The sequence below is a fragment of the Gymnodraco acuticeps genome, unplaced genomic scaffold, assembly GCF_902827175.1.
Source record: "Gymnodraco acuticeps unplaced genomic scaffold, fGymAcu1.1, whole genome shotgun sequence".
Taxonomy (NCBI): domain Eukaryota; kingdom Metazoa; phylum Chordata; class Actinopteri; order Perciformes; family Bathydraconidae; genus Gymnodraco; species Gymnodraco acuticeps.
This window is the reverse complement of record NW_022990441.1, coordinates 666,279-691,302: the sequence shown is the minus strand read 5'-3', so window position 1 is coordinate 691,302 and position 25,024 is coordinate 666,279. Positions and strand designations below refer to the sequence as shown.

The following is a 25,024-nucleotide window of genomic DNA, read 5'->3' as shown; positions in this document are numbered from 1 at the left end:
ATTTAAGTGACTCTGTGAAACACAATTAAGTACACTTGAAAACTGTCACTGCTCATTGAAGGTAGAACATTCTGTTGTTGGGCTGTGATTTAATCCTGCGAACAAGTATGTGAAAACAAACAGCCCATTCCTCTGGGCCATAGACACCTATTGTTGTATACATAACTAGTGGAAATACATCAGTAAGCAACACATCCACAGTGGGTGTCATGTTCCTTCATTAACATAAACATCACTTTTGTATTGTGGTGAGTCAATCAAACAAAGTCCAGGAGCGGCAAATGCTCTATAGCTAAATGTGTATTAATCCACCACCAGAATTAGTCAAATTTTAATAATGTATTCATTATTAAATACAGTTAGCTAGAAACTACAATGTCAAGTGTTTTTAAAACTATTATAAAAATGTAAACTGTTTGAAATAATTTGCGTCTTAAATAGGGATTCATAGGATTGGTAATGAGATCAACCGACAGGGTAGATACACTCAAAGTACTTGAAACATGCATTGTTGGTTTTTTGATGACAATAAGAACAATACTTAACGAGGCAGCCTCATTATTTAGGAATGCGTTGTTATTGATTACGCATCCATGCTCTGTCTACTTCTGGGTGTCCATTCACACCTCACTGAAGTGTCATCAGCTCCTCCAACCACAGATTTGATTATTCAAATCAACATGCCATGCTCACTGAGACAGATAGGACAAATATGAGATGTTAATATGAGAGCTGAGGAGGTGAAAACAATGCTACTCATTATGGTAACACAATGACACTTAATGTTGTTTATTGATTATCCACAAGTTCATCTTCTACAATAGACACAATACAGTTCGGATATTGAACTGCAAACTGTACTATTTGTTTTAGATGTGTTTGACTGCATTTCATTATTGTTCTCTTTTGATGTAGAGCTAACCGCTGACGCTGATTTTCCATCTTAAAGTCCTTAAATAAAATTACAATGCTGATGGACTGCTGCATCTTACATGTTGATCCTCTGGCGCATAATGACATTTATAACTACTTTTAAAATGTAACACTACATCTCTCCTGACATGTCGAACATTTGTCTTACTTAAAATGGGCTTATGACTGGCAGAGTGGCAAAATGATCCGGATGTGGCGTTATGAATGTGGTCACTGGCTCTAACAGAACAGCTATGCCGAGGACATCTGTCTGGTATGAGGCAATGGATTGCATTATTTTGTGTATATCCCATGCATATGTGTGTGTGTGAAGTTCTTTGCACCAGTCTATGTAAGTGTGAATGTATGTGTTGTAATGTGTGTGTGGACTGTGTGTACTCGAGAGTGAAAATAACAAGCAGAGGAGTCAAACTGTCATCCTCCACCAGCGAGCTGCTTCTTTCTCCTCTTTCTCTCCTGGTGATTAAGTGTGATTTTGTTGTTCTGCTAGAGACAAGCCACGGCCTCATACTGAAACCAGCGCCCTGGGGGTAGTGTGTACGTGTGTGTAAGCGTGTTACTAGTGCGTGACGGACACCTTTCCCATAATAATGTCACTCGCATCTATGAGGACCAGCCGGCCCGTCTTCTCTCCACCTTGTCTCTTTCCCCATTCTTTATCTTTTCATATTTTACTTATAAAAAAAAAAAAACTCCATGCTGTCCCTTCACACCTTCAGCCCTTCTATCATTCTCATTCAATAAGTGTAATATATCTGCTCATCTTTCATTTAGTTTGCTATCGGCCGTTGCTTTTGTGCATTGTGTGTATGTATCTGCCCGTGTGTGTGTTTGTGTGTCAGAGAGAGTGAGACAGAGAGAGGGAGAGACAGTGATGATGATGACTGTGCACATATAAAGCAGCACCTGGCCTCGGAGGGATGGATGTGTGACAATGCGGTGTGACTCTTTCCAGATTCTTTAACAATGAGTGAGGTTGAAGGAGGAAATGGATGCTGTAAGTCACCTTCAGGCATCCACACTATGGAGAACACTATAGTATATTTAACACACACACACAAATCTGTTCTTTGTGAGAATCGCCACACACACACACACTAATATGCACATTTACACGCTTACATATGTGGCTGGATATGCATACATGCATGCTTACGTACACGCAAAAATACACACACACATACATACACACAGATAAGTAATGGTGGTGGCGTATCCCCCTCAGCTGTGGTAGAGTAAATTGCTTTTTCACCCTCCGCAGATTTCAGCCCGCTCGTTATGTTGATGATGCCAGAGCCGCTCACAGAAGCACAAACTGTCTGTTACACCCCCCCCCCCTCCACATCCCCAAATACACACTCTAGCGCACACATCTTTACAAAGCATAACTGTAAATTGGTATACACACACACACACACACACACACACACACACACACACACACACACACACACACACACACACACACACACACACACACAATGCTTGAGCACACAAACAATTCTGAATATTCCTACAGAGCATGATTATGTGACAGAGCAGATCTGTTTTTGTACATGCGGTGACGCTGGTGTTTTGCCCGTGTCTTCATCAGCACTGTTTGAATGCGTGTGTTTCTATGTTTGAGTGTAGTTATGAGTTCTTTTGTAATTGAAATCCACATGGGTGCAGAGGTCAATGGGTGAAGCCACTACAAGATTCATCTGGGCCGCTTCACTCTTCTCAGCTTTCATTCCCTGCTAACTATTTTACAGTGATATCTCATTGTTCGCATTATGATTATTATTATTGCTTTATTTTACAGAGTAAGGAAGTGATTCAATGCAGGGGTTGATAGACACAAAATGCCCCTTTGTATTTTTGTGAATCTTACTTCAAAATGTATGAATTAAAATCCCACGCTGCACCTCCAAAACCTAGTTTTATAGAACGCTTGAAAAGTTAAAGCCATGAATTTCAGCTAAGCGTCATTTCCAAAATGTAAGCCTCTCTCAATTCAAGTTCAGGAGAAAGCTATTCATTCATTCTCCTCCTCCTCCCACCTGGACTATTGTAAATTGGTTTACACCATCATTAGTCACTCGTCCTTGTCCCACCTACACACAGAGCAGATTTCTACTGTTTGGCTTTTGTCAGCTTCAACAAATGAGTGACAGAATATCTCTCGCAGTTTCTTTCTCTTAGTGACTGCCCTTTCATTTCAGAAGTGCCTTCGAGATTGTTTGGCTTGTTTTTAAAGCTTTTAAAGTTCTACATGATCTAACCTCCTGTACCGCCACTGAACATTTCCCCCTTGTACCCTGTTTACATCCAATTTCTATGCTGTAAAGTGAGCAATATTGCAATAATGGATGGAGTGGGGGTGATGAATGATGACAAGCACAGTGGTATGGCATTGTTCCCCTCCAAGGTACACAATGACGTACATCAACACATTTATATAACAGTCATTTACAACTAAATAAAGACCATAAGCAATTTGAAAATTGACATCCACTTCCCTAAAGGCACCCCGTGGAATTTACGCTCAATACTACGTACATTCAGTGTTTCTTACATCCACCCATGTGTGTGTCCTTGAGGTCTAGAGAATGTATTTGTTCATCAGGAAACCATTGATTTGAAAAATGAAACCAAAGATCCGTAAACCTGAATGGTTTACGTCTATGTTTGTCAGATTGCTGCCTTCTTCTTCTACACTATGTATGTTAACACACTTCTTCCAGCAAATGTCAAGAAGTGGGATATTGAGAAACCAGTGGGACAGAGGAATGTTGAATCTTTGTGTGCTCAGTGCTTCTCAAAGTGTGGTCCGCGGATAACTGGTGGTCCGTGAGCGCCCCCTAGTGGTCCGTGAGTATATTGGTAAAATTTCACATTTGAAATAAATAAATAAATTTAAGTTTTCCGCACTCTCGCGGGAATATCTCCGCAATGGAGCCAGCTTAAGTTTCACTTTTGATTGCATGATATAGCCCAGATAAACACCTTCATCACACATGTGGCCACTTGTTTGTAGCCTACCATTTTGATGTGTTTTGGGATATTTGTGAAGTTAGGTGGTCCGCGAGTGTTTTTTTATTGGTTAAGTGGTCCTTGGTATGAAAAAGTTTGAGAAACACTGAGCTAGAAGCAAACACAACGGGAGTAACTCATAAATAATGTTGTCTTCTATGGCATGCAATACTGGTCAAACAGTATTTTTTGGTATCTCCTACAGTTTGGATAGGATAATTGTGTTTTTATTCTGTTATTAATCATGACAGGAATGGTATCCTTGAAACTGGAGTTGAAATCGGTTGTGCACACTGCTTTGGTTTTTAAAAAGGTTAAATTATTATCTGCAAGACCAGTAGGTCATCTGATCCTGATGTCTCCTAAATATTTAAGTCAATGAGTGTGAGAAGTCCTTACCCTGAAAAACTCCTTAGTAGAACCTGAGTCCAGTGTCCCGTAGGCTATCTCGGTCTGTTTGGCCAAGTCCTCCGCGCTCTCTATGGGGGAGACCATCCTCTCCACTGTGAGGAAAGCAGCCAGGTTGGCTGTGTAAGAGGAGATGATGATGAGGGTGAAGAACCACCACACACCTCCAACAATACGCCCAGACAGCGACCTGGAGAGAAGAGAGACAAAGGCGACAAGGGAAGAGAACAAGTAAAAGGGGAGTTAGAATTTGAGGAAAGCAGGAGAGATGAAAGGTTTTGGGAGATACATAAAAAGAGTAGAGGATGATAAAGCCAAAGATGAAGGTTGATGTTAAATGGGTGAAAGGAAAATTACAGAAACACAGAGGGGGAAACAGAGAAGGAAACATAATTAAGGTTATTTCCTGAGTCAGAGTTATGTAACACAACACGCTGTAATTTTACAAAGCATTTTTCAATACTCTGCATGACTGAAAATGACAGTACTGTCAAAGCAATTTTCTCTCAGCCCTCGAACCAATTCAGCACAAAGAATAACAAAGGCTACATTTAACAGATTGTAATCTGGGCGGCCCTTCATCTCTCTCATCCTCATTCTTTCTTCTCTTTCTCCATGTTTACTCTCTTTATCTACCAATTGTGAGCTAAAGCATCAGAGTAAGTGGCAATTCATTTTGTTTGCACAAACTTGTTTTCATCGAGTAAATGGGAAGAGAGCAAGCGAGAGTGAGAACATTAAACAAAAGGAGAGAGATCTGGGATAAGGTAGCAACATGTTTTATTTTAAGCATTGCAGTTAATGAAAGACCTTGAAGATCTAATGGGCGCACAAAGCTACATCAAATATCCACGCTTTAGAAAGAGCGAGAGAGGAAGTGGGTTTTCTGGGGAAGTATACTGTGAACGTATAACAATTCAGTTATTCTGTTATTCACAGAGAATAAAAGGAAACATGTTTCATAGCAATTCCTTTTCAGATCTTACCTTATCTTTGCAAGTCATTTCACTGAAAAAAAACGAGCCAGTTCGGGTCTTGAACACAAAAGTGAATCTCATGAAACTTTGTAAGTTGATATTGAGTCATGTTACCAAACGGTTGCTTTTTCAAAAATCCAACAACATTAATCATTTTGAGTCCAGTTTCTGGTCACCGGATCCAACATGTTCTCCTTAAGGGCCAAGAGCTGCTCTTTGCTCATCAGCGAGTCTCTTACGTTTGGCTGTTTTGGGTGTTGGGCTTGTAGAGAGAATTGTTCAAGCTTTTTCGCTTTTAATGATGCTGAGAGCAGTGAGAGTGAACCAAAGCATTACAAATGTGAGCTGCAAAACAAAATAATGAGGTAAAAGATGACAAAACGCTAGAGCTGAGGTAAAAAGCAGAATTGAGGAATAATTATTAAAAGGTTTACATGTACCTCTACAAGTGATCCCTTCCACATTCACAAACCATTAACAATTGCTTTCATTTAAATACACAAATATTTACTTTCATCCTCTTCAACAGCATTTTGGTGACAACTATATCCTCGTACGTGCATCACAAAAATAGGGCCCAGTATGGAGTCAGATTTGGGTCAATATTCTCGCGCGTAAAACAAGCTAATCACGAGCGGAAAATGTGCTTTTACACGCGCATAAAATGACCCTCGCGCGCAGATTAAACCCCCGCGAGCGGCTCTGCGCCGTCACTGCTCGGCTCTTGGCAGTTCAGGCATTTATCAAACCTGGCAACCCCGGGTTTCCTGGCAGCTGTCAATCAAAGTCCAGTGGCTCCGCCCCAAAGTGCCAGAAACTTTTCACGCGCGCGTAGACAGATTCCGCGAGGCTGACACTCCCGCGAGCAAGCAAGAGGGCTGTCTCGCTCGCGAGCGCAGAGCCGCTCGCGGGCGCAGAGCCGCTCGCGGGGGTTTAATCTGCGCGCGAGGGTCATTTTATGCGCGTGTAAAAGCACATTTTCCGCTCGTGAGTAGCTTGTTTTACGCGCGAGAATATTGACCCAAATCTGACTCCATACCCAGCATCGGACAGGAAGCAATTAGTTGATAGGACTGTGAGGTGAAAGCAGCGATAAATTAGATAGTGGACTGCGCTGGAGAGAGAGAAGAGGAGTGAGAGTCCTGAGGTGCATTGACGCCTGACTCGGCATAAATTGTCACCTTTTGGAGCAACTCCGCATTCTGCTGCTGTTCAAAAGCCAGCAAACCTCTTAATCCTCTCAAACACTCACACACACACTCAGGCACGCACACACACACACGCGGATATGAATTGATAGCATGTGTCCTTGAGGCATTGATCTGTTTACCTGAATTAATGAACCTGGCATACACTGTGATGGATTCTCCGAAAAAGAGCTGTAAGGTTTTGTTTTATACTTATTAGGAGACAGCAATTACTTTTTTTCTCCCAACCAGGTAAGACCTCACAGCAATCAAATAGACGGATATCCAATATTGCGAACACTTGCAAATATTTTCAAATACACTTGCACTAACAATACAAATCTTAGTGTCAACATTTGGAGTTATACAAACTTTAAAAAACGGTGTTAAATGCCTTTGATCGTCCTATGCGTACACCTTCATGTATTGCAGAATACCCTGCCTTGTTGGTTAAGTGTAATACTCCCATACTGTGCTTTTTGACATTTTCTTATCCAAAACTTGCCAAAATGATTCATCTTTTTGTTTTAGTTCAAATAGGATTTAGCTGGTATTAATTAATAGGTTGTTTTTGTTGTATGTATGTGTATGTATATGGTTATTGAAGTTGTTTATATTTGTACAATTCATTGAAAATAATGTAAGGCATTATGGTCATGTGGATAAAGCCGTTGGAATTCAAGAGAGAGAGAGAGAGAGAGAGAGAGAGAGAGAGAGAGAGAGAGAGAGAGAGAGAGAGAGAGAGAGAGAGAGAGAGAGAGAGAGAGAGAGAGAGAGAGAGAGAGAGAGAGAGAGAGAGAGAGAGAGAGAGAGGGGGGATGGGGGGCGATAACTGGCCAATCCCTATAGTGGGCGACCGCAGTGGAGTGTTTAGGGACAATCTGTATTTCTGTAGCCTGTTCTTTAGATACAGTGGGGCAAAAAAGTATTTAGTCAGCCACCAATTGTGCAAGTTCTCCCACTTAAAAAGATGAGAGAGGCCTGTAATTTTCATCCTAGGTACACTTCAACTATGAGAGACAGAATGGGGGGAAAGAATCCAGGAAATCACATTGTCTGATTTTTAAAGAATTTATTTGCAAATTATGGTGGAAAATAAGTATTTGGTCAATAACAAAAGTTCATCTCAATACTTTGTTATATACCCTTTGTTGGCAATGACAGAGGTCAAACGTTTTCTGTAAGTCTTCACAAGGTTTTCACACACTGTTGCTGGTATTTTGGCCCATTCCTCCATGCAGATCTCCTCTAGAGCAGTGATGTTTTGGGGCTGTCGCTGGGCAACACGGACTTTCAACTCCCTCCAAAGATTTTCTATGGGGTTGAGATCTGGAGACTGGCTAGGCCACTCCAGGACCTTGAAATGCTTCTTACGAAGCCACTCCTTCATTGCCCGGGCGGTGTGTTTGGGATCATTGTCATGCTGAAAGACCCAGCCACGTTTCATCTTCAATGCCCTTGCTGATGGAAGGAGGTTGTCACTCAAAATCTCATGATACATGGCCCCATTCATTCTTTCCTTTACATGGATCAGTCGTCCTGGTCCCTTTGCAGTAAAACAGCCCCAAAGCATGATGTTTCCACCCCCATGTTTCACAGTAGGTATGGTGTTCTTTGGATGCAACTCAGCATTCTTTCTCCTCCAAACACGTCTAGTTGAGTTTTTACCAAAAAGTTATATTTTGGTTTCATCTGACCATATGACATTCTCCCAATCCTCTTCTGGATCATCTAAATACTCTCTAGCAAACTTCAGACGGGCCTGGACATGTACTGGCTTAAGCAGGGGGACACGTCTGGCACTGCAGGATTTGAGTCCCTGGCGGCGTAGTGTGTTACTGATGGTAGCCTTTGTTACTTTGGTCCCAGCTCTGCAGGTCATTGACTAGGTCCCCCCGTGTGGTTCTGGGATTTTTGCTCACCGTTCTTGTGATCATTTTGACCCCACGGGGTGAGATCTTGCGTGGAGCCCCAGATCGAGGGAGATTATCAGTGGTCTTGTATGTCTTCCATTTTCTAATAATTGCTCCCACAGTTGATTTCTTCACACCAAGCTGCTTACCTATTGCAGATTCAGTCTTCCCAGCCTGGTGCAGGTCTACAATTTAGTTTCTGGTGTCCTTTGACAGCTCTTTGGTCTTGGCCATAGTGGAGTTTGGAGTGTGACTGTTTGAGGTTGTGGACAGTTGTCTTTTGTACTGATAACGAGTTCAAACAGGTGCCATTAATACAGTTAACGAGTGGAGGACAGAGGAGGCTCTTAAAGAAGAAGTTACAGGTCTGTGAGAGCCAGAAATCTTGTTTGTTTGTAGGTGACCAAATACTTATTTTACCGAGGAATTTACCAATTAATTCATTAAAAATCCTACAATGTGATTTCCTGGATTCTTTCCCCCCATTCTGTCTCTCATAGTTGAAGTGTACCTAGGATGAAAATTACAGGCCTCTCATCTTTTTAAGTGGGAGAACTTGCACAATTGGTGGCTGACTAAATACTTTTTTGCCCCACTGTACATTGAGTATTCCGGTAACACTTCACTTTAAATTACTCCTATTTAGCATTTATAAGCTAGTGTGTGGAGTATTCTGTCTACTTAAATGCACGTGTTATGAGGAAATGTGAAAATGAGCTCATTCTGAGTTGGCAGAGTGAGGTCACATTTTTAACTGGAGTTTGTCTGCAGCAAGACAAAGCTACTAAAAGTTGTTTTTATGTGTGAAGATAAATGTCTGTTGTCATCTCATAGAAATGAACTCATCAACATAAAACTGCTTATCTAGCTGTTTGAAGTTATTTGTTTGACAGATGAGTTTCCTGAGCGCCATCAATTCACCTGCAGCACATGAATGCATACGGAGCACCTTTATATCAAAATTATTTAGCACAGCGACAACAAGATTAGACTCAAGGTTTCCTGAAATGTATCAGCCTCAACTGACACCGTCCTCTTTTCTTGTAAACTTAAGTTCAGGTAAATCGTAAAACAGACGCTGATCAAATAAATCCCGGTGTAAACTAATCCATTAATGTTCCTATAGCACATGATTAGGGGAGGCAAATTATGGCTTTTATGAGTTTGTAATCCAAGAAAAATGATTCTTATGAAAGACAAACAGCCGACAGAGGAAATAATAAAAGGATTGGGTGAGGACATGATTAACTACAAGACTCTTTCTATGTGTCGCACTAGAGTTATGTGTGTGTGTGTGTGTGCGCCTGTACAGAATGTGAATGGAAAAAGGGAGAAGGAGGAGGTATTCACCAGTGTTTGGCCTTGGATTGAAGTTGGAAACATGTTTACCATCTGGAAAGGGACGGCGCATGCTTGAATCAATCAGGCCGCGTGTGCACCTTGGTGTACGTGGGTGAGCTTGGAGAGTGACGTCCTTGGTTCTTGTGGCAGTGTGAATGTGTGTGTAGCCTGTGTGGTGCTGTCATTTGTGTTGGTATGCAACAGGTGAATCATTCTATAGCGGGTCATGTATCATCTATGATAGCCAACAGATTGCCTCCCCAATCCTCTGTGTGAAAGATTAATGGCAAGCTGTTCCTCTACCTCACACACACACACACACACACACACACACACACACACACACACACACACACACACACACACACACACACACACACAGTTCTCAGTTATATTCTTTCTTTTCATCAAATGTATCTGATTGTTGATCACCTAACAGATTGTAGGTGGATAGTGAATTGCTTTTCATTGGGTGACATGGCAGGCTGAACACGACATGGCAACACAAAACAAACCAAAAGGAGCAAATGTTAACATTTTTGGTGTGGGGTGATGTTTTTGTTTCCTTCTTATGAAGTGTCATGCAAGCCAGAAATGTTACCCTGTAGTTCAATCATCAACTTCCTCAGATTATGCTTTTTGGCTGCTTACGAGAATGCCAGTAATCACAATAACAAGAGCACACAAACACACACACACACACACACACACACACACACACACACACACACACACACACACACACACACACACACACACACACACACACACACACACACACACACACACACGGCTATGCACAAACACATACAAGCACTCAAGTAGATTGATGCTGACACATCCAAACACAAAAATACAAGCAGACACAAACAACTATAAAACTGAGACAGCACTGGATGTTGTCTATGTAATGCAAGGACGTTTTTCACTGTGTATATGTATTTGAGTTGTTTAGAACACACAGTCTATGTGAATGTATTTGGATTGGAAACAAATGTCTGTTTTTGCAATCTGAATCATTCAGTTTATTGTTCAGTCTTAAATTATACATTTCGTCAAGTCTATCGTAAAATAATAGTCTGTGAGCCTTGGAAACTGTTCAGTCAAAACAGGTTTCTGTCTTTTTATAGAAAATTCTCCCTGAGTTTTTTTACACAGAAAGTCTTTCTGTGCTGAGCTGCAATAAAGGGGCAATAAGATAAAGAGAACATTTTGTAAATTTGGAAGATACCCGCTTGTTTTTCAAAACCCAGACTACTTGTATTGAAATATTGCTTTATAAAAGCACTAGAATTTGTCCCACATTTCTTGCATTGGGAGCATTTTAGGAAAGTATCTTTTTAGGGCCAGTATGAAAAGGAGCAATGATTCCAGCAATCAAAAACTGCACATAACCTACTTGAAATTGTGAAACGTATTCACCTATAAACAAGTTATTGTCAGATATTATAACACAATTCACAAAGCAGTTTTACCTGTTGTGTAACATCTCACAAAACAAGGTAGTATTTTCCTATGTCTTTATTTCTGATCCAAGAAAAAAATTCAGAAAGGAAATTCGAAAAATACTTAGGACACCAGACGCCACGGGCGACATCCTTTTCATTCAATAATGCAAATAGTGAGCTTATAAAAATCACATGCTTGTTTTTTAAGACATGCTGAGAGGGGAAATGCAATACTTTTTGCTGTTATTTGATTTGGGGTGCAACCAAAACATAATTTCTCAAGGGATAGTGACAGACATGTTAACAAATGTTGAGACTGACAGTTGTTGGTAGTGTGTCGGATGTATTCGAAAAGTGAAGCGTGCATGTTTGATAAGCACACAATAAAGAAAAGAAAGACAGACACACAGATGTTTTTCTTCTTGTCTTTTATCCTACTCTAACATGGACTACAGGTGTGAAATAAAGTGAATCGACTGTGTGATTGATCCTGGCAGAATACAATACAGTAGATGGAGGCAGAATTAAGGGCGTAAAGACAAACAGACACACATGAAGGAACATCTGATTAAAAGATTAAAGATTAGGTGCAGCACGCAGATAATGAAAGCCATGTTAAAATGATAATATTGTCTCAGTGAAGCAGAAAAGACACCTAGGGAGCAAATTACACTGAACAAAAATATAAATGCAACACTTTTGTTTTTGCTCCCATTTTTCATGATGTAAAACATTTTCTATATACCCAAATAACCATTTCTCTCAAATATTGTTCACAAATCTGAAAAAATCTGTGATAGTGAGCACTTCTCCTTTGCCGAGATAATCCATCCCACCTCACAGGTGTGGCATATCAAGATGCTGATTAGACAGCATGATTATTGCACAGGTGTGCCTTAGGCTGGCCACAATAAAAGGCCACTCTGAAACGTGCAGTTTTGCTTTATTGGGGGGGTCTGGGGGGGTCCGAAAACCAGTCAGTATCTGGTGTGACCACACACTCCTTCGCATAGAGTTGATCAGGTTGTTGATTGTGGCCTGTGGAATGTTGGTCCACTCCTCTTCAATGGCTGTGCGAAGTTGCTGGATATTGGCAGGAACTGGAACACGCTGTCGTATACGCCGATCCAGAGCATCCCAAACATGCTCAATGGGTGACATGTCCGGTGACGGTGAGTATGCTGGCAATGCAAGAACTGGGATGTTTTCAGCCTCCAGGAATTGTGTACAGATCCTTGCAACATGGGGCCGTGCATTATCATGCTGCAACATGAGGTGATGGTCGTGGATGAATGGCACAACAATGGGCCTCAGGATCTCGTCATGGATCTCTGTGCATTCACGATGCCATCAATAAAATGCACCTGTGTTCGTCGTCCATAACATACGCCTGCCCATACCATAACCCCACCACCACCATGGGCCACTCGATTCACAACATCGACATCAGAAAACCGCTCCCCACACGACGCCACACACGCTGTCTGCCATCTGCCCTGAACAGTGAAAACCGGGATTCATCCGTGAAGAGAACACCTCTCCAACGTGCCAGACGCGATCGAATGTGAGCATTTGCCCACTCAAGTTGGTTATGACGACGAACCGGAGTCAGGTCGAGACCCCGATGAGGACGACGAGCATACAGATGAGCTTCCCTGAGACGGTTTCTGACAGTTTGTGCAGAAATTCTTTGGTTATGCAAACCGATTGTTGCAGCAGCTGTCCGAGTGGCTGGTCTCAGACGATCTTGGAGGTGAACATGCTGGATGTGGAGGTCCTGGGCTGGTGTGGTTACACGTGGTCTGCGGTTGTGAGGCCGGTTGGATGTACTGCCAAATTCTCTGAAACGCCTTTGGAGACGGCTTATGGTAGAGAAATGAACATTCAATTCACGGGCAACAGCTCTGGTGGACATTCCTGCTGTCAGCATGCCAATTGCACGCTCCCTCAAAACTTGCGACATCTGTGGCATTGTGCTGTGTGATAAAACTGAACATTTTAGAGTGGCCTTTTATTGTGGCCAGCCTAAGGCACACCTGTGCAATAATCAGGGACGTGCACAGGTACGGGCTAATGTTGCCCGGGCAACGGCCCTTTTGAACTTTTTAGCTGACCTGCCCCTCTGGAGAGCGAAAGTCTTTTCTTTCTGTTGTGGCCGAATAAACATGATAAGCCCTCAATTAGTATTGTAGAGTCTCGCTGCGATAAAACACACCTTGTCAGCGCTGTCATCTGCCCCCAGTCACGTGACTTTGTTTACAATCTGACAGCTGAAAAGCAAAGGAAAGCCCTCCGAGTCCGACCTCATATGGCTATGGTGATCATGTGCCTGCCTGGCTTTGGTGGCCAATCCTTGGGTCAATCTGTCCCCGGAAATGTCCCCGTTTTTAAATATGCTTTTATTGATTTTGAGTTTTCTCATGGCAGTTAGAGTATAGGGGACAAACCAGGGGACTTTACTTCCTCTTGACATCGTCGGTTATTTACAAAAAAAACACCTAAATATACTTGTTATTGTGTTTCTGTCTTTCTGTGTCTTTTCATCTGCTCCGTAAACTCCCTCACCGCTCTCTCTCTTTTCTTGATCGCCCTCTCTCACATACGGGAGAACACTTCACTGTCCCGCTTCATTGTAGGATTTCTGCCATGTCTCAACTTAAGTTTGACCATCTCTGTTATTAAGTTATGGAATACTAAATAAATAAGTAATTAGATACCTTACCGGCATGTGCTCATAAAGAATGATAAGAATAATGCGTATTGAACTGGTTTAATCAATTAGTGAGTTTATTTAAGGCACAGCAGTTACAATGGTCAAACTACATTAAAACAGAATTGTCCGCATTTTGTCTTTAATAGTTACTAACATTCGATATGTTAATGGGATATGGACCGCAAAACAAAAAATGTCCCTGGTTTTCATTTTTCTTTTTTATAAAAAAAGTTCTTACGTTTTCGGGGGGAGGCCCTTTTTCTAGTTTAGAGCAATAGCCCCTCCAAATGGCTGTGCACGTCCCTGGCAATAATCATGCTGTCTAATCAGCATCTTGATCTGCCACACCTGTGAGGTGGGATGGATTATCTCGGCAAAGGAAAAGTGCTCACTACAGATTTTTTCAGATTTGTGAACAATATTTGAGAGAAATGGTTATTTTGTGTATATAGAAAATGTTTTAGATCTTTGAGTTCATCTCATGAAAAATGGGAGCAAAAACAAAAGTGTTGCATTTATATTTTTGTTCAGTGTATTTACAAGATAAATATAACAAATATAACAAAATATAACAAAATATAACAAAATATGACTACTGAAATAAAAAACACCAGCAGGAAGTGGTGATGTGTTCTTATCAAGCGGCAAACTCTGGGCCACTTCCGGGTTGTGAATCAGGAAGTGCCTCAAACTGCAGTTCATCTAGTGGCCAGTAGGAGCAGTCTGCAGAAGGGAGCAATTTCCATAGACCCCATTGTTAAAATGCCCAACTTTACAGCAGAAATAAACATGTTTACATCGTGGTTTTAAAACATTGTATTCTCAGTAGCTATAGTTAGATTCCCCCTTCCTGTCTATGGATCCTGGAGTGAATTTTTTCTCAACTCATCTGTTTAATTAATATTCAGTCTTAAAGTTATGCATAAATTAGGGCGTGGTCACTTTGAGTGACAGGCACGAGCCTCACTGTCTAACAGCTAACAGCAATTTGTCAGCTCTGTAGGCTCATAGGCTAGGCTTTGCTAGTTGTATTTACCGAACTTGACCCAACGGACGTGTCCGTGGATTTCGTGTCTTTTGTTAAGTATAAGACAATTAAAATGTCTTGTTGTGCGGTTGATTGTACTAACCGACATTCCAAGAAGTCTCTTTTGCACTTTTTTCGGTGAGTATAATTGTAATATTTTATATATAAATATGTCCAACCCGTTAGCATTGACGTCACTGTCGAGCCGTTAGTGGCCGACTCCGCCTACTAAGGGCTTCTCTGCAACTCTGCAGAATCCTATGGGTGACGTCACAGACCCTACGTCCATTTATATATACAGTCTATGGTTCTTATCAGTGACCTTGAGATCATAAATTAGTGCTCCACTGTAGTTAGTTTGTCGAAGCATTAGCTGGATCTGTTTCTATCATTAATTATTCAACACACCAAAGGCCATATACTCAATACTTACACATGACCAGTGTTGGGCAAGTTACTTTAAAAAAGTAACTAGTAATAGTTATAGTTACTGCTCTCAAAAAAGTAACTGGTTACTTTATTAGTTACTAAATTATAAAAGTAACTATAGTAACAAGTTACTTTACTTTAAAAATAATAACAATACAAATACAAGTTTTTGTGTTGTTCTGTGGCACCGTAAGAGAAAAGACAACTCCCCACATGTAGCTACATTAGTTGGTGCTTCAGGAGATTGGTATTGCTGTTATTCGATGTGGACAATGCTTTCTGTCCTGCACACAGTTTACATTTGACCGTAATGTTTTTTGCGTCCTTTATCCCCACAAATTGAAAATAGTGGTTATATCTCCAAGTTGTAAATGCGCTGCTGCTCTCGCTGATACTTGCATCTGCCATAGTGTGTGTGTGTGTGTGTGTGTGTGTGTGTGTGTGTGTGTGTGTGTGTGTGTGTGTGTGTGTGTGTGTGTGTGTGTGTGTGTGTGTGTGTGTGTGTGTGTGTGTGTGTGTGTGTGTGTGTGTGTGTGTGTGTGTGTGTGTGTATGTGTGTGTGTGTGTGCGTGTGCTGGTGGTGGACGTTGCCGTGTATGTGTTAGCAAGTGTTTGTGTGTCTGTGTATTTTCCCCATAAGGCAAGACCCGCCCAACTCTGTCTCTGATTGCCTTACCCTGAAATGTTACCCCGCGTTAACCAATCATCACTCCTCTCTGGTCACTTTCACTTTTCCATGGTACTGTGAGAGGACATCGCTGTATTCGCCTGTAAGTTACATCCGCAGGGAGATTCGGTTCAGTTGGATCACATAATGTAACGCAGTTACGCACCCATTAAATCACAGTAACTATAACGACGTTACTGAATGGGAATAGGTAACTAGTAACGTTATTAGTTACCACAAAAAGTAATTGCATTACAGTAACGCGTTAGTTTGTAACGCGTTAGTTCCAACACTGCACATGACACTCACAAACACACAATGACACACACACACACACTCAGAGTCAGAAGCCCTAACCCAGAAGCAGACACACACACACACACACACACACACACACACACACACACACACACACACACACACACACACACACACACACACACACACACACAAACACACAAAAGACAGCTGTAATTTCAGATGTTTATTGACAGAGACAGATCCGATCCCTGAGAGATGTTCACTGGCGATCAGCTTACATCTCTCCTTCTCCTGCACTGACTCTGGGTCTTCCTCAATGCACATCCTGTCACTATGTTCTGCAATGTATTCATTTCCACTTTTGAATATCTCCAGTCTCATCATCTGACTGTCCATCACTTTGTTGCCACCCTTTTCCGAGCTGACAGGTCCAATCACAGCCATTACAAACCCAAAAGAGATGACAGGTGTGTGTGGTGCGAATGCCATCTCAAGGTCACACTAACGATGCGTGTGAGTGTGTGAATGCATCCATGTCTGCTGCCAGCCATTACCTTCTGCTTGATGGGAAAGGTGAAGAAAAAAAACTGAGTGCAAAAGCCAGAGCATGTATGAGTCTCATAGGGGAAAAAAAAGCGTTTTCTTTCCTATGCATGCTGACCACCACTTAGCCGTTTCATTAACTAATGTGATGATAAGACAACAAAGAGTCCAAAACAGGAAATACATTTGAGCTAACAAGAGGAGATAGTCTGTGGGAATGAAGGGAACAAGTGCAAATGGTAGTTGGATCAGGAAAGAAAGGAGGAAGTGGGAGAGTTGAATAGGAGTGTGTGTTACTGTGTCTCCCAGACTGCAGAGATGACTGCAGCGGCAGAGGGACCCACACTGAATACCAATGGGCCAACTATGGCAGCTCAATACACAATTCACAACCCTCAGTCTTTCTCACACACACACACACACACACACACACACACACACACACACACACACACACACACACACACACACACACACACACACACACACACACACACACACACACACACACACACACACACACACACACACACACACACACACACACACACACACAATTTGACTCTATACTCTCTCAGATAGAGCACAGTTAATCGCAGAGCAGGCTGACTGTAAAGCATACATACAGTATGTATACACACAAAAGATAGAAAAGGCATTCAACCTTCGATAAAAACGTCTTCCTGAGCCTCCTTCCCTTTATTCCCAGCTGCACAGTAAATGTCAACCTCAATCCGCTGAGCCCTGCTGACCAGCAATACAGTGGCAGCATGGATAACATGGATAACTCCATGAATGAGCATCCTATTGTCGGGGCAGACGTATGGAAGATGGAAAAAGGAAACGATCTGAAGAAAAATATTGTTTAGCAAATAAATAGTTTGGCGTTATGGTCACATTCTATGAGAGGAGTTCTGTAAAGTCAATACAGACTCAAAACGTATTAGCTTCACAACCCAACAAACTGTCCTACTTTTTACACCATTTAAATCTTAAAAATGGCCACCTTATATCGTGCTTTAAAAGCATTTCCTTGATCATTGAAGCATACAGAAACTAAAGCACATTTCTGTGTAAAATTACACCTGCCTTATTGTTCTAAATCAACACAGCACACAGAAGAGTGTTAATCTCTGTAATTGAGACCCTGTGGATTTGATCTGTTCGTGAAACTCTGGCTGAGTCTAATGTTTCAAATTCCTTTATATATTCTCCTTTATGAGTAATTGGCTCGCAGTGTTTGTAGAAATTGTTATGCAGCTCATACAGGGGCACAGAGTGAATAAGTGAGCATGTCATGCTATATTCTTAATATAGTAATGAAAGTCAATGTTGGATATTTCTGTTGGAAGGCAATTTGCATGCAGGAAGGTTTCTCTTGTTGAAGCTTTATCCCCTTTCTGCTGTGAGTCATGACTGATGTTAGCCTATGACTTTGTCTGCCTGCAAAGGTGAATAAGAGAATGGGAGATTAAAGGAAATGTGAAGAGATAGAAAAATCATATTACATGATAATATGCATGACACGTCTCCTTTCTGTAAGGACATGATGTCTCTGCAGAGCACGGCGTCACAGTGAAGGCTCGTTCATCACATGGGCGAAGCCTGCGAGCTAGTTCAGGCAGTCAACTCGAGCACCGATGATACATTAACACGTGACGCACCTCGTTCCTCTGACAACCAACCAAACACATTCTCCTAAACATGCCGCTCTATTTAAGCTGCCAGGTCTTCCTGCCTCTGCCTCGCTTATGCTGCTGCTGCTACTGCCGTGTTCACTTGCTATTGCTATGGTCATGTTCCTGCTGCTGTGTTTCATGTTGCTGCTGCTTGCTCGCCTGCCCCACCACCACCCCAGCTTCTACCTGTGGGCTCGGGGGATAGTTATCTAATCATCACTCAAGGTTCTTCTGTGGAGTGATGAGGCCCAAGCCTAGACGCCAAACTCAAATGATATGCTGCTTCTAATAAACATATTAAGAAACACGTGAGTTGTCTGACTGAAATGGTTTTATAGTAGAAAGCCTGGCCTGCAGTTTTCTATCATTCACATCTAATGAACGAGTTCATCTCACTCTTTTGTCACAATGCCTTTATATTTTTCTAAATTGTCATCATGACTTTGTCACTGTATTCAACTAATATCACATGGAAGGGTTATATGTGTTAAAGTACCTGTTTGATGCATATAAATCAGTCAAATGTCTTCACTCCCTGCTGTATGAACTTAAGCCCACGCGTCGAGAGATTAAGTAGTAACGCACTATAATCATCAGCTACAGGTGAATGCAGCTGATGATAATGATGCTGCAGTGACGCTCACTGTGAGCGGCGTAGCAGGAGTAGCTTAAGCAGAACAAAAGAGTGAGCCGAGCGTGACGGATTACATCGAGTGTTGCAAAGAGAGGTGTGTGTAGAAGCGTGACTCAAATGCAGTGAAACCTCCCTCGACTCTAATGTTATGTTGACATTTACCTTTAAGAAACACTGAGAAGAAGCTTTGGTCCTGTATGTTAATCTTGATACTTTTTTGATTGTCTAACATCTCCCTCCCCCACACCCTTTCTGCATCCAACACCATTTGCAACATTTAAAACCGACAATCCAGCTTCAAAAGAAACATTTGCATCATGCCTAACTATATGATTAATTGTAGCTGTGAACCCAATATTAACATGTCATCACCTTTTAAGTAAATATAGCAGGCTTATTAGCCAACAGTTGCACATAAACATCGAGCAATCACGGTGTTACACTTGTTTGTGGCAGACTTAGAAATGTATGTCCAATTTTGTTGTAAGTTGTACGCCGGACAGCAACACAATGGTCTGAAACCCAGAAAGAAACCCAAGAGCTGCAGACACAGGTTCTCTGCAGGTTCATTAATACAACCAACATTTTCTGTTGTCACATTTTTCTCACATTGTCATTATAAACGTTGTTTTAATAGCAATATTGATTATAGCCGTAGGTACAAGGCTTTTTGGAAACAGCATGTCACAAAATAATGACCTCGGACTGACGCGCAGAGTTTTAATGAATGTGCGGGTTAGAGTCGCTGCAGTGCCAATGTTCCTTTTTCATGCTCTGCTACTAGCTTTGCCATGTGATGTTCTTTCCTTGCTTTCACCCCCTGCTAGTCCCCCGTCCTAATCGAGGAACCGGTTTTCAGATAATGTTTGCTCAAATGTCCTCTGGACGTATCAAGACGTGCATACCCTGTTCAAAATGTACAGCGGGTCTCCATCAAATAGTGTCCTGATCCTCATAGGAGCAGAGCCACACCAATACATACAGCTGTAGCACTTCTTGTTGCATTATGGTTAATGTCATGGCATTGTGCTTCATGCATAGCAACTCCTTATTATATGAGCTGCTTTTATGAGAAAGATTCAAGGGTGCTTTGAAACCTTCAAGAAACTATGAAAAAAAGTACACAAGTGACATGTTTGTCATTCTACGAGTATGATCAGGCATGTCGTGCTGCAGTAATCTTGCCCTATAGAGGGACTGTGCTGTATTGGAAGTGACAGGGTCGGGTGGTTTGTATGACGAACAGTGGCCTCATGTTAAGTATCACATTATCGCTATGACAGCTGCAGCTTATGCACATCTATAACAAGTCCTGCAAGTGATGGAGGGGTCTGCATGTGTGTGTAAGCAATGTCAGAATGAGAAGAGATGTGTATGCATTTGCACATCCTGTGTGTCTCGGTGAGTGTGCTTGCAGCTGGTGAGTGTTTTCCATGTTGTGTGTTGGGGCTAGAATTGGCCTGTCAGTCACAGTATAGAGGGGAGGAGTGGGAGACGACAGGTGTCGGGGAGCGGGGGAGGAAGGAAAAGAGAGAGCATGAAAGAGATGGATGAAAGAGCGAAGGAGAAGGGCAGAATAGCAAAAGAGGAGGAGGAAGAAAGTGAAGTTCGGGAAACAATGTAGAACCTTTGTACTACTGTAGATGTTAATTGCCAGTTGTATCGCAGTAGAAGTGATTGAGACATTATAGGTTTGAAGATATGTTTCAAAAGCAGAAGCGAAAGAAGAAATATAGGTACATATTTAACCTATGTCAGTGAGACTGCACATGAACTAAAGTTATTAAGAGTAGAGCAAATCAGAACAGCAGGGACTATTTTTCCTCCAAGACAAGCAACCTTCTTGCACACGATCATGTTAGGTATACAGGATCTCTCTGTAACATATTTGCGTACTGAAGACATTTCTGAATTTAACCATTTAATTTTGAGTACAATACGAACTGCTGACCACTTTTTCTTTGTGTCTCTTCAACCAGTTCTTACTATTCTCTCAACCACACACATTTTGCTCAGCAAGTCACACCTTTTCCTTCTTTCCACTGTTCGTCTATCACTCCTTCCTATCTGCTTTTCTCTTTAGATTTGCTCCCAGAAGCTCTTGAGTATGATGGCCATGAATATTTAAATAAACTGCATTCTCAGGTTATCAATAATAAAATGCCATATTCTTACAAATATTCTAAAAATACGGCCGGACTCTGCCTCTTCAGTGGTGTATTAAATATTCATACACATCTAGCAAAATGCTAGACCTCCCACCAGAGCACACCCATACGGACATGACCACTGGATAATGTTCAGGTGTTTTCTTCCCACTTGTCACCTGTTTTTGTGAGTGTGCGTATCTTTGTTTGTGTGCACATACACGCTATCCCCAGCCCACACATCGTGCATACAGACACAAAAACGATCTCTTACTCTCTCAGTTGGGCGCACACACAAATGCACTCAGTTTGTCTCACACACGCCATTTCCCTCACTCACCGTGGCGAGATGTCGCAGCCCTGTTGCATGAAGGCTCCCAGTGAGAACCAGAGGGAGTTGAAGATGCCAAACTCATTGGGAGGTTGGTCGGTGGGGCCAAGCTCTGTTGTTCCCTCCTCTGGTTCCTCTGCATGCCACTCATACGGACTGAAGCGACTCACCTGAGACAGAGAAGGAATACATAAATGTCATAGATCACTAAGAGGTTTAGAAAGGAAGAACGAACAGTGCAGGTACAAAACACATCTAGTTTCTTATTATACAGAATGAAGCAGAGAGAGAATTGTATTCAGCTAAATACCACACACTAGGCCTAGAGGGTACGCTTCTTGTGACTTTTGTGGAAGAGACATCCTTGAATATTCAGTTACTCCGGTGCCTCTTGAATATGTGAACTTGCATGTATCAAATGTATATGTATATACAGAGCAGTTTGTGATGCTATTTCTGCATAGGACATCTTTATGTATGTCATTATTTTTTCAGCATAGAAGAAGACTGTAAAAATACATTACAGCTGAGGAGAGTTTTAATAATACTTAAAACCTACACATGGTGTACCCAGAAGATTCAATAATTAAGTTATTATATCATCAGTAAAGTGCATCCAGCTGTACATGAAATCCTCCATGAAAAGAACACTCATCTCCTCTTTTCTTTATTTAGTAAAAATAACCAAACTGACAGAAGCATATGCTGTCGCTCGATAGTTGAGATTATTTTAGTCTGTGAGCCAAATAAGACATCTGCTCTATCATCCCTAAAGCTTTAAAAACTCTTCAAATTGCTACAGCGCTGCAATCCAACTCAAGTTCTAAGTGTTCAACAATAACTCACCAAAAACAGCACAACACTGACTCCAATGTACGCAAACACTATGCACATCCAGATCTCATAGGCCAGAGGGTCCAGGAAAGAGAAAACACCGGGTTTAGACTTCTGGGGCTTTTTGATCATGATGGAGATTCCCAGAGACATGAAGGGCTTCGAGAAGTCGATCACCTCTTCTCTCACCAGAGTGATGGTCAGCGGGGCCACAGCAATTGCTGCTTTCTGCAAAGAGTGGATGGGAAAAACAGAGTGTGTTTAGATGATTTTGGATATAAAGTGGAAATGGTAGCTAATGCGCACTAACTTGACATAAAGCAGAACAGTGATTGCGAGGAGGAATTATCTGTGAACTCCTCGACATGCAGGATGGAATGGTAAGAATGACGATAAAAGGAAGGAGATATGATAAATAAAAAACCAGGGGAAAGAAAGGGCAGTGGCACAGCGGAGGAGGGAGAAGGGTGGAAAAAGAAAGAGGGGGTAGAAGGAATACCAGTAGGATGACAGAGAAGTTATTCATACTTGGGCATGGAACATATCATATAAATAATATATATATATATACATATAAATGAGCCTGCAAGGACTCATACACATTTGTGTGCACACACACACTCAAAATCTGTAGAAGAGTCAAAAACGTCATTCACTCAGCACACTAAGTATTTGTTTCTGAGTAGCTGCTTGTATCTAAGTAAATGTCTGCAGTCTCAACTGAAAAAGAGGCTCGTATTAACTGACAAGTGTTCCTCAAGGCGAGAGGATTTGACAATGCCAGGAGAATAAACTGCAAAATGGAAGCTTTGTGGAAAAGTAACAAGGGTGCAACGAAATGTCCACAACCCATTAAATGTAATAAGAGACAGAAATCAGGCAAAAAAGGAACTCAAGATAATAGAAAAGTAGATGAAGGTTACAGATACTCAGAAAGAACATGACATACAAATATAATATGTAAAGGAGGCAGAGAAGTGTTGCTATTGTTCAGTAGTTCCTCTATGTGACAGAGGAGTCATCATATATGGCTGCAAGTGTTTGGAACAAATAAACCTGATAGGTCAAAGCAGTGGTTTTATGCTGTGTCACCTTCCACTAGACGACTTCTAGAGGCTAATTAATTATGATGTGTTCTGCTAGTAACGTCTCCAGTTCCACTCTACCGCATAGTGAAGAGTGACATTCCTGCATGTTGATAACGTTTGCATTGAGACGGTAGTGTGAAATCTCAAACAGCGCCTGGGCAATGGCATTATTAGACAACTTTCATACGTGAACCCTCTGAAACAAAGCATCTCTGCATGACAAGTTCCTCTACTGCGACAGAGTTATTTTGAGCATTTTCCTGCCGTTGCTCGATGGCCCGTGGTGGGGTCACAACATCAGAAGAACAAATAAAGCAATGTTTAAGCCCTGCAGTATTTCATTACGAAATTACAGAAGTTCGGTTGACTCTGAGCCAGAGAAGTGTTGACACATTTGCAATAATTTGCAATCTTGTGTACTGGATTGCATTACAGTATATTGGAAGTTGAACATGTTATAATGTCCTACACTTTGTAGAAAGTACATTTTGAAATGTTTGAACAGTTGCCTCAGTGGTTTATCTTGTTTAAATCTTCGAGAAAAAGTGCAGAATTATTCTATTTTCATCTGGGGCCATGAATTGGCATCACTTACAATCTCTATCCGACCCATCCCAAGGTCTGATTCACTAAAGACATTAACCTAAGCTAATGACATTGCAACACAAACACCTATAATGACTCAGTAATAAACAATTAGGAGTAAACAGTCAAATCCAAATATTTCCCATCCAAACTTACCCCATAAACAAGCTCTCCCACCATGCCGTTCCATATCTTGGTCTCTGGATCTCTGGCTCCATACTTCCCATCCGGTACGATGGAGATCTTGTATTTGATTCCGATGTGTTTTGCGATCTCTGAGGCCAAGTCCACACAGTATCCCTCAAACTGGTCGTTCCCTTCATAGAGTTCATGGTTCTTCTTCAGCATCACATAGGGACCCTCCTACAAAGCCAGCATAAGGGGAGAAAGACAAAAGTGTTTGGAGGAACATGACAGCAACGATTATTAAAGCAGGAATAAACATGTACAAGTAGTTTAGTTGTGAACATTGTACCAAGGGAAAACACATACTGCACAAAGAAAAATCAAGGTACATACGGTTTGAAAATACACTTATATTACTATTTCCAACTGAACAGAAAGGGCCATGGCTATGTAATATACACCAATGCAATGTCGACAGATTTAATTGAAGAACAGACATTTCACTATAACATTAATATTCTGAAATCACACCTTTTACTATTAAGGAGGTCTCCCAGATATCTTGTCAGGAAAACACAGCAGCCACCCAAACATGTATAGAAATAGATGCATACCTGATAGATATGTAGCTGTTTTCCTTATTTTTTAACAAGACCATGTCTAAGAAAGATGTTTTATATCTTGTGTTTCTGACTTCTAGTGCCTTGTTTGATTCCTCCATCTGACTTTACCTGCACC

The 25,024-nt window shown here is 41.5% G+C and overlaps 1 protein-coding gene across 1 annotated transcript in view; it reads right to left on the bottom strand.

Moving 5' to 3' along the window:
• The window catches only part of gria4a (glutamate receptor, ionotropic, AMPA 4a), a 105,939-nt gene that overhangs the window by 14,377 nt on the left and 66,538 nt on the right, over positions 1–25,024 (bottom strand). Inside the window, 4 exon segments of the mRNA XM_034225415.1 lie at positions 4,348–4,546; positions 21,663–21,823; positions 22,500–22,715; positions 24,317–24,523. Of these exon segments, the coding sequence (XP_034081306.1) occupies positions 4,348–4,546; positions 21,663–21,823; positions 22,500–22,715; positions 24,317–24,523 (783 nt within the window).